This window comes from Aethalodelphis obliquidens, unplaced genomic scaffold, assembly GCF_003676395.1.
Source record: "Aethalodelphis obliquidens isolate GAN/ISIS:26980383/991018 unplaced genomic scaffold, ASM367639v1 scaffold53, whole genome shotgun sequence".
Lineage (NCBI taxonomy): Eukaryota > Metazoa > Chordata > Mammalia > Artiodactyla > Delphinidae > Aethalodelphis > Aethalodelphis obliquidens.
Window position 1 is genome coordinate 4,531,179 of NW_020837997.1, and position 13,513 is coordinate 4,544,691.

The window sequence follows — 13,513 nt, forward strand, 5'->3', positions numbered from 1 at the left end:
ATCAGTCAAGTATATCCTCAAAACCACCGTAGACTGCTTGACTTCCACTTGATCTGAGATGTAGGCTTCTACAGTTTTCCCCAAATTCAACATTAAAGATCCAATACAGTTTGGATTTTCCTGCAAGCTCTCATGTGTCCACCTTGTAAGAAATTTAGACTGTCATGGTTAAGAATATTCTCTGAAGCACTGAGTGCCCTGTTCTCTAGATCTTATTTGTATAAGGTCTAATTTGTAAGCACCTTGTTCTGTTTATACTGCTCCTGACTATGTGCTCCCCATTCCACTATGACAGTTACAGTGGTACAATCCAAAAGAACTACATGAGAGTTTGTTCCTCTACTGCACTGTGCAGTGACTGCTCTGATGCAGTCCTTCTGTGTAGCATCAGCACCTTCCTCATATCCGGCAGGTTCTGTGTGTTTCCTGTTATTCGTAGCTGAGTGTAATCCCTAATATGTCTTCAGTCATGTTTTATTGTATTTAATTTAAAGTGTGGGGCTTCCCTGGTGGCACAGTGGTTGGGAGTCTGCCTGCTGATGCGGGGGACGCGGGTTCGTGCCCCGGTCCATGGGGATCCCATGTACCGCGGGGTGGCTGGGCCCGTGGGCCATGGCTGCTGGGCCTGCGCGTCCGGAGCCTGTGTTCCGCGGCGGGAGAGGCCACAACAGTGAGAGGCCTGCATACTGCAAAAAAAAAAAAAAAAATGTGTACATTTTCATGTCAGGACTCAGCTCACCCACCAGCAGTGTTGCCAGTCATCTCCACAAATTAAAATCTCATGGGTGCAAATTAGACACTGATGTCAAGGAGAAAGGGTTCAGTTAAGAAGGTGGAACCACCATGGGAGGAATCGATGAGGTCTAGGGGAGTATGATTCCACAACTGGAGAGATTATAAAAATATCTAGCAAAATAGACTTTATTTTTTATTTATTTATTTAATTTATTTACTTTTGGCTGCGTTGGGTCTTGGTTGCTGCACACGGGCTTTCCCTAGTTGCAGCAAGTGGGGCTACTCTTGGTTGAGGTGCACAGGCTTCTTGTTGTGGTGGCTTCTCTTGTGGAGCACGGGCTCTAGGCGTGCGGGCTTCAGTAGTTGTGGCACACAGGTTCAGTAGTTGTGGCTCACGGGCTCTAGAGCGCAGGCTCAGTAGTTGTGGTGCACATGCTCCGCAGCATGTGGGATCTTCTCAGACCAGGGCTTGAACCCATGTCCCCTGCATTGGCAGGGGATTCGTAACCACTGCCCCACCAGGGAAGCCCCCAAAATAGACTTTAAAGCAAAAAAAATATAATTAGAGATAATGAGGAAAATTATATCATGCCTAAGGAGTCAAAGTTTATAGTTTGCATCTAAAATAGTACATAGAAATGTTTCTATTTGCAATTAATGCCTCTGTTAACAAGAGATCGCAAATCAATAACCTAACCTTTTACCTTCTTGACCTGAAACAAATAGACTACAAGATACTACTCTAGCCAAGGTGAGTTTATTCAGGATCGGCGGAGCACTGCAACTCGTGGTCTGCAACATGGTGAGTCACATTGCAGGTTCCTGCACAGCAAGGGAAGGTGAACACTTGTGTAGAGCAGAAAAGAAAGTTGGAAGGGCTGTAATAAACAGAGCATCAGTGACTTTTCATTGGCTGAGTCCTTGCCAGGAAAGAAGCGGTATCTTTCTTCTTTCCTGTTGGGCTCCACTGTCATTGCAGGATGTGAGAGCTCCCCCTTGTGGTCTGCCCACTCTATTTGAGGTTTCCGTGTATTCATTTTTTCCATTTTCCCCTTTTGATGAAAATCTTTCTCTGAAAGCATCGTTGATCAAGAGTCAGGTTTTCTATATAGTTTCAGCAGCTTTTTCCCCTCAATGTCAGGGTTTCCTGGGTTTAGTATCTCATGTCAAAGGGAAAGTGACCAGATAAGAAACCTACTAAGGTCACATTTGAGTAACAAGAAGGGGTAAGAGAGAGAACCTTCAGGCACTTTTTATCTAGTCCATATGTTATTAAGATAATAAGCATTGGCTATCATCTGAAGAGTTATGTCATCATCAAGGGTTTGGCAACAAACTTCCAGCAGACTTGGTCCTGATATCTTGGGAAAGCTGTCTCATCAAATCTTGTCTGCTTCAATTCTGGGAAATCTTTACTTGCAGGTCACCAGATGATGTGCAGCTCCAGTCAGGGTTTGATGTTTTCTTTAGGTGTGTCATAGATGTGTCACGTGAATCCAAGAGTCCATTCCTTGGAATCTGATGGCACAAGGGTTGGTCAGCAGTACTTGATAGGGGTGTTTCCAATGAGCTTGAAGAGAGTTCTTCTGGAGGTGTATTTTTGAATAAATGAAATCTCCAGGTTGCAAGATGTGATACTTAAAGGTCTTTGTTTCCCAAGGGTACACTGTGAAAAGACTCTTCTACCAAAACATGATTACTTTTCATAGAAACAATTAGGCCTTTGCAATGTTGGAGCATCTCCCCTTTTATCAGTTGTGGGTCAAAAGAAGCAGTAGGTCAAGTGCGTTGGGTGTCCTGTGACTGTCTCAAAGGGTGAGAGTTTATGAGTTCCAAAAGGGGTGGGTCTGAGATTTAGAAGAACTAACGGCAGTGCGTTTGGTCAAGGTATTTGTAGGACCTCAACAAATTCTGCCCATTGAGTCTTAATACCATTAGTGTGTTTGACTAAACCAGACGATTGAGGGTGGTAAGCACAGTGACAGTGCTGCCTGTCAAACAGCAGAGACTTGTCAAAGCACCTAACCAGTAAAGTGGGTTCTTCAATCACTGTGAAATTTGAGGAGTTCCCCTGGTAGGGATAATCTTTTCCAAAAGGATTTTAGCCACAGTAGAGGCAGTAGCATGTCTGAAGGGAAGGCTTCAGTCCGGTATGAAAACATAACAGACCATGTCTTAAACATATTTATATCCATTAGACAGGAAGTTGCATGAAATCTATTTGCTGGCCTCAAATGGTTCATTAGGCAGTTTTATTTATTTTTATTTTTTAATAAATTTATTTATTTATTTATTTTTGGCTGCATTGGGTCTTTGTTGCTGCACGTGGGCTTTCTCTAGTTGTGGTGAGCCGGGGCTACTATTCATTGCAGTGCACGGGCTTCTCATTGCAGTGGCTTCTCTTGTTGCGGAGCACGGGCTCTAGGCATGTGGGCTTCAGTAGTTGTGGCACTCGGGCTCAGCACTTGTGGCTCGTGGGCTCTAGAGCACAGGCTCAGTAGTTGTGGCAAATGGGCTTAGTTGCTCCACAGCATGTGGGATCTTCCCGGACCAGGGCTTGAACCCGTGTCTCCTGCATTGGCAGGCGAATTCTTAACCACTGCGCCACCAGGGAAATCCCCATTATGCAGTTTTAAATGTTTATTGGCGAAACAGACAGGCTTCACTGGGCTATGCTTTGGACAAGTGGGACAAGTGAGGTAGGCACTTTTTGTGGACTTGTTAATGTTTCCCCACCAATATTGAGTGATGAAGGATATCATTTGGTCAGTTGACCAATGGTTTAATGCATGGATAGTGGTAAGGAGTGGGAATTTTAGAAACTCTGGTAGGAATGGATTGGTATTTTGTCCAAACAAGAGCTTTCTCTTTTTATCAAACCAAAAGTTGTTGAATTTCCAATCTTGTTTTTCCTTTTCTGAGACCAATTGTTGGGCCTGTCTAGCCAGTTTTTCTAAATTATTTGGGCAAATATCCCTTTGGTCTATGACAGACATTTGGCTGCTCTAGATCCCTTTAAGGGCAGCATTCCTTGCAGAAATATCAGCAAGGTGATTTTCCCTAGCTTCAGAGAGTCAAATTTAAAATACCTTTGGGGAATTCCCTGGCGTGGTTAGGACTCCACGCTTCCACTGCTGGGGGGCATGGGTTCAATCTCTGTTCAGGGAACTAAGATCCTACAAGCCGTGCATCCTACAGCCGTGCATCCAACAGCCAAAAAAAAAAAAAAAAAAAAAACCCTCAGAATCTTAATAGCTAATGCGGAAGGGGAATTATTGCATTCAGTAATTCCTGAACATAGAGGCCATTTTTAACTTTATTTCCATCGGAAGTAAGGAAGACACGTTGCTTCCACAGCATTGCAAAATCACGAGCTACTGTGAAAGCGTATCTATTATCAGTACCAACACTGGCAGTTTTGTCCTTGGCTAATGTACAAGCCTGTGTAAGAGCACGTAATTCAGCCTGTTGGGTCAAAGCAGCCATAGGTAAAGATGCTGCCTCAACAACATCAAAAGGAGTTGTAATAGCATACCCAGCACAGTATTTGTCATTGTCACCTTTTAAATAAGAACCATCAGTGAGGGCTTCCCTGGTGGCGCAGTGGTTGAGAGTCCGCCTGCCGATGCAGGGGAAACGGGTTCATGCCCCTGTCCGGGAAGATCCCACGTGCCGCTGAGCGGCTGGGCCCGTGAGCCATGGCCGCTGAGCCTGCGCGTCCGGAGCCTGTGCTCCGCAACGGGAGAGGCCACAACAGTGAGAGGCCCGCTTACCGCAAAAAAAAAAAAAAAAAAGAACCATCAGTGAACCATGAGAAGTCAACATTGCCCAGTGGAATTTCCTGCACATCATTACAAGTCAGGAGGTGGTCCGTCAGTGTTAAAACAGTTGTGAGTACTTCATCAGTGATGGAAGGGAGAAGAGTAGCAGAGTTAAAAGTTATTACAGTGTAAAAGAGTTATGTGAGGGGCAGTTAACAAGGGACTTCATAGGAGGTGAGGCGGCTGCCTGAGAAATGTTGAGTGTGATGAAAATTTAGGAGAGCTTCAAATGCATGAGGTACAAAAATGGCTAAAGGGGATCCCACAATGATTTTATGCATGGCCATAACCAAAAGGGCAGTGGCCATAATGGCTCTAAGCTGAGGCAGGGGTGTGTCCCCATGCCACAGGGTCCAGTTGGCTGGCTATAAAACCCTATGCTATGGGTGGGTGGTGGTACATGTTTTTGGGTGAGTTCCCCAAGGGCATTCCATTCCTTTTCATATACCAAAAGGATGAAGGGAATCTGATAATTGGAATGCCAAGGGTAGGTGGGTTCATTAAACACCTCTATTCTTTGCAATTCTTTTCTTTTTTGTTCTTTTTAGCTGTGCCACATGGCATGTGGGATCTTAGTTTCCCAACCAGGGATTGAACCTCTGCCCCCTGCATTGGAAGCACAGAGTCTTAACCACTGGACCGCCAGGGAAGTCCCCATCAAACCCTTCTTTAAGGCCTTGAAAGCTTTGTTGTCCGGTTCTTCCCATAAAATTGGGTCAGGGTTGTTACTGTTGAGTAAAACATATAGAGATTTAGCCATAAGAGAGAAATTTGGAATCCAGTTTTGGCAGTGACCCACTAGCCTGAGAAAACCTCACCATTGGTGCTTACTTTGGGAACCATGAAACTTAGGAAACTATGAAGTCTATCTGGATCTATGTGTCACCCATGTTCTGATATCAGATGCCCTAAATATTGAACCTGGGTTCGGGCAAACTGCAATTTTTCTTTGGCGACCTTATGTTCCTTTAAGGCTAAAAGCTTTAGGAGGTGGCTGCTATCTTCCTGTGAGGAGGCCTGAGAAGGAGAGCAAAGAGGCAAGTCATTCACATACTGCCTCTAGTGAAGGATTCTCTAAGGGCACTAACTGGAGTGCCACTTGTAATTGAAGAGAGTCTTTAGCCTTTTGTGGCAGGGTACCCATACAAGGTGGCAAACTTGCAAATAACAAAAAAAATGAGCTCAAGTAAAATTTGTAAACACGGAATATGTTGCCTCCAGAACATCAAAAGAACCATGTAGATGTTGTAGGTGCTATGGGGAACGATAGCCGTTTCTTCATGGTGTCAGGGAGGGAGCTGGCCTCAGCTTATCAAATAATTTCCAGAAATTTAACAGAGTTATCAGGGACTCACATTATATGCATGGCCTTGTCCCATCTGCTTTTTGTGAGCTTCTTTTTTCAATATTTGTGTGTCCTTAATGTCCTTAGAGAAGATGTCATTAATATAATGTTCTGCCTGTGTTCTTGGAGAAACCAGCATGCTGTTCAGATCTTGGCTGCAATGATTGTGTGGGAGGGCAAAGCCATTAATGATCCATGAGGATAACCCAGTAAAGGTGTATCACACATCCCTTCAGCGGTGAAGGCTAAGTGCAGCTGAGAGGCTGTTGAACTAGGCACTGAACACAACAGACTTAGCCGAATCTGTGATATCAGAATATTTATCAATTGCTTATTAGATGGAGTCGGTAATTTCTATAATGTTGGAGACTAGGAATAGGGTTCTGTTTGGTACGACCACAGCCTTGAGGTTGCCTTAATTCACTGTAAGGTGTCATTCTTTCCTGGTTTAATGGGATAAACTGGGCTGTTAGAAGGAGGATGGAGAATAATTAACCCTTCACTAACTAGGTTTTATATACAGTTTTCAGTCCATCGAGGCCCTGTGTAATTTATGTTGGGCCATATTAACTAACTTATTTGGGGAGTAAGGTCTGTGAGGTCCAGTTTTTCTTCTTTTTTTGTTTTGGCCGTGCCACGCAGCATGCAGAACTTCCCCACCCAGGGATCCAACCCATACACTGGAAGTGCAGAGTCTTAACCACTGGAGCACCAGGGAAATCCAAGGCAATTTTTAAGTGGCAAAAACTTTAATTTTAATCTATGAATCATTGGTTCAGAGCTTCCCAGCTCGTTATGGGATATTTTAGGACAATGGGTGTTGTGACCATGGAGAATTTAGGCACAACCGTGGTTCTGATGGTTAAGGAGAAACATTGTCCTATTTGTCCTCTATATTCATTAGTGCTCCTAAGATTATCAGAGGTATCTTGCTTAAATTTAGTGAGAACTCAGGTAGATCTGTACTTTGAGACCTAGTATTTATTAACTGCTTGAAGGTATCTGAATCAGTACTTTATATCAGAGAGCAAAATTAATTCTGAACCTATGTTGTAGAGGCCCAAAAGCTAAGCAATGTACTTTCATCTGTTTTGTTGTATAAATTATTTTAGTATATTTTGGATTTCCAATTGCATCAAATTGTGGACCTTTGTTTTAGTATTGTATCTATTATTTCCTTCCTCCTGATCTACTCTGTTTTGTGTCCTTCTTCACTGGATATACTTTGGGGAAGGGGTGTCTCTCTACCCTTGTATTTATACTATTTTTTCCTCTCAAGAGCCTCAAAACAGTGCCATCAAGGTTAGGAGTCTTCCCCATGACAACTGGTTGCATTATAGGGTTTAAGGAACCCAGGCTTAAGTCAGTTTTGAATTAATCCCTTGGCTGTGCCACAAGGATGCCATGGGTGTGCAGCAACAGAAGTCTTTAAGGGTCCTGGTGAGCCTTCTGGTATTAGGAATGTGAGCTCAGCCTGCAACCTAGTGGCTGCCTTTCCCCCTCTCCTCTTTTCTTTTCTTTCTTTTTTTTTTTTTTTTTATGTTTGGCTGCATTGGGTCTTCGTTGCTGTGCGTGGGCTTTCTCCAGTTGCGGTGAGAGGGGGCTGCTCTTCCTTGCAGTGCACGGGCTTCTCATTGCAGTGGCTTCTCTTGTTGTGGAGCATGGGCTCTAGGTGCGTGGGCTTAAGTATTTGTGGCACACAGGCTCAGTAGTTGTGGCTCACGGGCTCTAGGAAGCAGGCTCAATAGTTTTGTTGCAGGGGTTAGTTGCTCCGTCGCACGTGAGATCTTCCCGGACCAAGGCTCGAACCCATGTCCCCTGTGTTGGCAGGCGGATTCTTAACCACTGTGCCACCAGGGAAGCCCTCCTTTTCTTCTTAAGTGACTGCTTTTTCAGGACTACCCCCTCACACAATGAGGCTACCTCTTTCACCGGGTGTAGTCCCTTTCTCCCAACCCCATCCCCATGGCATTTTGCGGTCAACCCAGCCTCTGTCACAGTTTCTCTATAAGACACAGATAAATCCTGGCACAGACATCAACCCAGGACTACTTTAAGGAGAGCCCCGATCCCACACCCCTGCTCCCAAAGGCTTAGAAATTCTTGAAACTTTCAATTCTGGTCAGCCAACCATAGAACAGAGGCCTGGTGGGGTCAACAGTGCAAGGGCAGCACAGCTCACGGCACAAGCTCCCCAGCGCCCAGCAGCCCACAGCGCTGGCAACCATCAGGCAGCAGAGCAGGTGAGCAAGAGAAGACAGACCCACAGGTGGCGGTCATGTGTGGATATGCTGCTCACGACGACAGTTATTATTGTCACCTGCAGAGATGTGGTTTCCTTGTTGAGGCTGATGCCAAAGTGCCCCCCCACACACACACACCAAGAAGGTAGGAAAAAGCTTCTGACTCAGGTCTTGGGGGAGGAGGGAGGGCTGGCCTCTCAAGCAGCTCTGAAATGGCTGCAGAAAGCAAGGTGAGGAGCCCGGCCTGGGTGTTCATTGTGGTTGGGCATGGGGCTAGGGCAAGAGTCCCTGCGCACTGGCAGGGCTTATGGTTGGAATCTATTGCCTGCTCTAGAGGAGAGGCCACCCAGGCTTCCTCTTCAGCTTGTCCAAGTAGGGGCACAAGGGGAAGAGGGTGGGGTGAGGCTTAAGGGGTGAGCAGTCAAACATCTAAAAATGTGGAGTCTTGACTGCTCACTGCAGGGACAAACCTGGGTAAGATAAATATGCATTCGCAATTGCTTGGTTTAAAAGAAACACAGGATGCTCAAGAAATTTTCAAAACTGTATTTCGTGGTGACAGGAGGAAGAGCACTGGAGGGGACCAGGATATGTGGGTTAAGTTCTTAAGTTAGACTTTACTATCTTACAGATTTAATTAAACTCTGTATGTAAAACAGAAATTTATATAGACTGTATTTTACTATTTACTAATCTTTTTCTTTTAAAGGTTTTTTTTTGTTTTTGTTTTTTTAATTTGGCTTCATTGGGTCTTTGTTGCTGCGCATGGGCTTTCTCTAGTTGTGGCGAGCGGGGGCTACTCTTCGTTGCGTTGCGCGGGCTTCTCATTGCGGTGGCTTTTCTTGTTGCGGAGCATGGGCTCTAGGTGCATGGGCTTCAGTAGTTGTGGCACGTGGGCTCAGTAGTTGTGGCTCACGGGCTCTAGAGTGCAGGCTCAGTAGTTGTGGCGCACAGGCTTAGTTGCTCCGTGGCATATGGGATCTTCCCGGACCAGGGCTGGAACCCATGTCCCCTGCATTGGCGGGCGGACTCTTAACCACTGCGCCACCAGGGAAGCCCCCGTGACTTTCTTAACGTATACAAGTTACACTCTGAGTGCAGCTACACTGGATGCAAAACTCCAACCTTTTTCTACAAGAAGGCCCAAGGGAACTACAGCTAAAACCTCAGAAGGGGCACCTCCTCCCTTTCCATTCCTCTCTCACCCCCCTAGCTCCCATCCCCGCAAGTGCATGTGCATCCCCAGTTTCCAGGGCTCTGTAGCTTCTCTCAGCCTAAAGGCTCCTTCCAGGGTGGGTGTGAGCAGGTAGGACACCTGCAGGGAGAGGCTCCCTGGGAAGAACCAACTAGGCCTTCAAGCAGTTCCCTTCGCATGCTCAAGGGGGCCTTAGCTTGAAGTCACTGGCCTCAGGGCCTCTACTCCCACTGGAGTTGCTAGGACCACCACTGCTATTTTAACTACACAAACCAAGTGAACAATCCAGCAAATTCACTCAAACCCAGTGTTTATGTGGAAAAGAGAAAAGAAAATTATAGGAATTTTGCTAGCTCAACAGGAAAACCCACAAGTATCTGTTGAATATTACATTCCATAAAAAGAAAAAAATTATTATTTCCATGGCAAAAAAAATTGTTTTGAATATAATCATACTTGAACACTTCTGGAGTGCAAGTCTAAGCCCTGGAAATCGATTTGAACTCACCTGAAATAAAAGAACACACCTCATGACTATTACTGCACACGATCTGGAAATGAAAAACAATTTTTAATACATAGAGTATTATATTGGAATATTTTTATTTCTTTCTGATATTTATCTCTTTATTGTATCTTAGATATAATTTCATACTGTGCTTCAAGTTTTATTGATTAAATAAAATGTATTAATTGAACACAGACTAACATCAAGTGAATACATCTTTTAAAGGTATTCCTTTGGGTTTGAGTAAAGGTCATCTGCACAACTGTAGCTCATCCTGCACTTTCCTATGAGTAGAGTGATATCTGTGCAAGTCCAATATGATTTCCTGGTTGAAACACCAAAAATAACTATGGATGTTTAGAGGGCAATTATCCAAGGAATAATTGAGGTGAGCTGCAGACAGAGGGTATCATTTTGAGTAATATCTGAATGTGGTGGCAAAGGAGGTATATTTCCTCAGAGCAGGAAATATTCTATGCCTTCTTTTTTTTTTTTTTAACAACTTTATTCTATAAATTTATTTATTTATTTATGGCTGTGTTGGGTCTTCGTTGCTGTGCGCAGGCTTTCTCTAGTTGTGGCGAGCGGGGGCTACTCTTTGTTGTGGTGTGCGAGCTTCTCACTGCAGTGGCTTCTCTTGTTGCGGAGCACAGGCTCTAGACGCACGGTCTTCAGTAGTTGTGGCTCACAGGCTCTAGAGCGCAGGCTCGGTAGTTGTGGCACACGGGCTTAGTTGCTCTGCGGCATGTAGGATCTTCCTGGACCAGAGCTTGAACCCATGTCCCCTGCATTGGCAGGCGTATTCTTAACCACTGCTCCATCAGGGAAGTCCCTATGTCTTCTTACAAGAGGAGCAGATGGGAGGTTTATGCACAAAGCCCTCAAAGCTCATTTTTTCTGTTTTCAGGGATCATTTCCATGTTTACACTTTCAGCAGATGTTAGGGAAGATGGGGTAAAAGGTGACAGTTTGGGTTTCATTAAACAGCAAAATAAGTCCAAACTTGCTCCCCTCTTTTTTTTCAGTACTAATTTATGCTTTCTTAGCAGTGTTGACATGTGACTTTACAATTATTAGTATCTCATTTGATCTCCTGTCCCCATCATTCCTGCTACATACAAATGAAGAAAGTTAAGCTTTGGGTCTTACCTCAATTCCCATAGCTGATAACAGTGGAATCTCTCAGTTTTGAAGGCATAATGTGTGCCACTCTTCTGGGCAATGTCAAAAATTGCAAACTCAGAAGGACACTATAAGGTTTGTATAATTACGTACTTTTACAAATGCAGAATCAGAGTTTCCAGCAGGGAACATAAGACAACATGGTGTTCCATATATATGACATTGTGGAAGAGACAAAGGTATAAGAAGCTAAAAGAGATCAGTGATTAAGGGTAGGGAGGGTTCACTACAACCAGGCACCACTAGAGTGGTCCTTTGAGATGATGAAGTATACTCTATCTTGGTGGTAGTATAACTATACATTTGTAAAATTTCACAACTACACTCCAAATAGTATGTGTATATACTAAAAAGTAATAGAAAGCAACAAAGATGCTTTCACATGCTAGGAGAATGTTAAACTTTCCCAAACCTTGATTTTTACACGTGTAACCCTTCTTTCCACCTTCTGTGATCCTTCATAAGAAGAAATGGAAGGACTAGAATGGAGGAAGGTCATGGGTCACAACAGGACTTTCTTGGTACCAAGTCTGACTTAGGAAAGAGGTACCTTCTAGGGCTACACCTGCTCTCGTTGCCATTCACATAACTGGTGAGAAAGTGATAGGGCTCTTGGAGTCCACTTTTGTGTTGACTCCAAGTTTTTTGGGTCATATCTTGGCAATGCTGTGGTCTGACACAAAGGTGCATGTCACGGACCTCTCCAATGGGATACAGCTGGGTGTGTCCTAATCTAATCCTTGCGCATCACACATCACGTGTTCCCAGAGAAGGTCTTGAGACCATTTCCAACTTATAAATTTCCCATCTCTAGTGTACTCTGTGACCGCTTGTTAGGAAACATGTTTAAATCAAACACTATCCCACTCTGGAAATTTTCTGTTGTGACCTCAGGTAACTGTGAGGTGAAGCAGTGATGGAACCCAGAACCCATGTCATGAGTGCAAGGCTCAGGCCCCTCAGACATTTATTACCCGCTGTCTCATAAAGGTCAGCTGTGTACCAACAAGCACAGTTTCACAATACTTTCAAAACCACCAATAATGTCGAAAAGAGACACCCTGCCTTGTCCTAGCTATAGAGTCCCTCTGACAGACCCCACTGTTACCAAATCATCCTCCTTTTGTTCTAAAACCCTGCACGCTATGATTTCGGTGGCACATGTGCCTACCACCGGGAGGTCCCTCACCTCGGCAACCGCTTCCAGAGTTTGGCGCTCCCCTAACGAGGCTGGTGACAACTCTTTCCTGGTGCAGGAAAATCTCTGCAGATCTCCTGCCCCGTGGCCTGTGGGAAATGGTGATCTCAGCCAGACCCTCCGCCGCAGGGGCCCCTTTGCTTCCCAAAACTCTAGAATGCAACGCACGACACCGTCTCCAAATAAGATGCGCGAAACGCCCGTGGTCCCTGAAGTGCGCAGGCGCAGGAGGTGGTGTCTCCTTAATCGGAGGACAAGCTCCAGGTTTCTCAAGAGGCAGAAATGGGCGGAACCATGTCCCCACCTGCTCTTGCAACAGCTTTCAGTGCTTTCCAGGGTCCCAGAAAGTAGTCTCTCTGTGGCTGGGAAGCCTGGGGTCCGAGGTCTGGAGGCCGCCTCTCTCCCCATCAGTGGAAGTCCAAGTAGGGGACAGCGATCAAGGGCTCGGTGTGGACGGCCTGTGAGGCGGACCGGAGCGACCTCAGTGCGCAGGTGAGACCTGGGGGGTGATGGATACCATACGGAGGAGACCTCCCAGAGGACATGGAGGCCAAGTGAGGACACACAAACCTTTGTCGCCCTCACTGAGCTTCCAATGGGAGAATAAAGTGAGGAAGGGTCACATCGTGAGGGGTGCTTTTCTGAAAGTGATTATAGCAGCGTGAGTGGTTGGAACAGGATAACTCCTGGCATTGCAGACCCTGACCCTCACCTCTTCACGCTCCTGAGAATTTTTTCTTATATAAAATGGCGTAGGACTTCCCTGGTGGCGCAGTGGTTAAGAATCCACCTGCCAACGCAGGGGACATGGGTTCCAGCCCTGGTCTGTGAAGATCCCACATGCCACAGAGCAAGTAAGCCCCTGCACCACAACTACTGAGCCTGCGCTCTAGAGCCTGCGAGCCACAACTACTGAAGCCCGTGCGCCTAGAGTCCGTGATCCACAACAAGAGAAGCCACTGCAGTGAGAAACCCGCGCACTGCAACAAAGAGTAGCCCCTGCTCGCCACAACTAGAGAAAGCCCGCGAGCAGCAATGAAGACCCAACGCAGCCAAAATTAAATAAATAAAAATTTAAAAAAATTTTAAAAAGCTAAAAAAAGTAAAGTGTAGTATATTACACTTTGTAATGTAGTATATTACCTATAAAATGTAGTATATTACCTGTACATAGCATAGGTAGTATGTAGTATAGCATTATATGTAATTAGCTTATACTATATGCAAATAGAATATATTATATATAATTAGCATATATATAATTACTTTATAGTGTATAGTATTGT

The 13,513-nt window shown here is 45.0% G+C and overlaps 1 protein-coding gene across 1 annotated transcript in view; it reads left to right on the plus strand.

Moving 5' to 3' along the window:
- Nucleotides 1-1,216: 1,216 nt before the first annotated feature.
- LOC113608484 (zinc finger protein 709-like) overlaps nt 1,217-13,513 on the plus strand; it is a 28,750-nt gene continuing 16,453 nt past the window's right edge. The window contains exon 1 of the mRNA XM_027084856.1: nt 1,217-1,537. Within this exon, the coding sequence (XP_026940657.1) occupies nt 1,535-1,537 (3 nt within the window). The 5' untranslated portion in view covers nt 1,217-1,534. The remainder of the gene's footprint in view (nt 1,538-13,513) is intronic.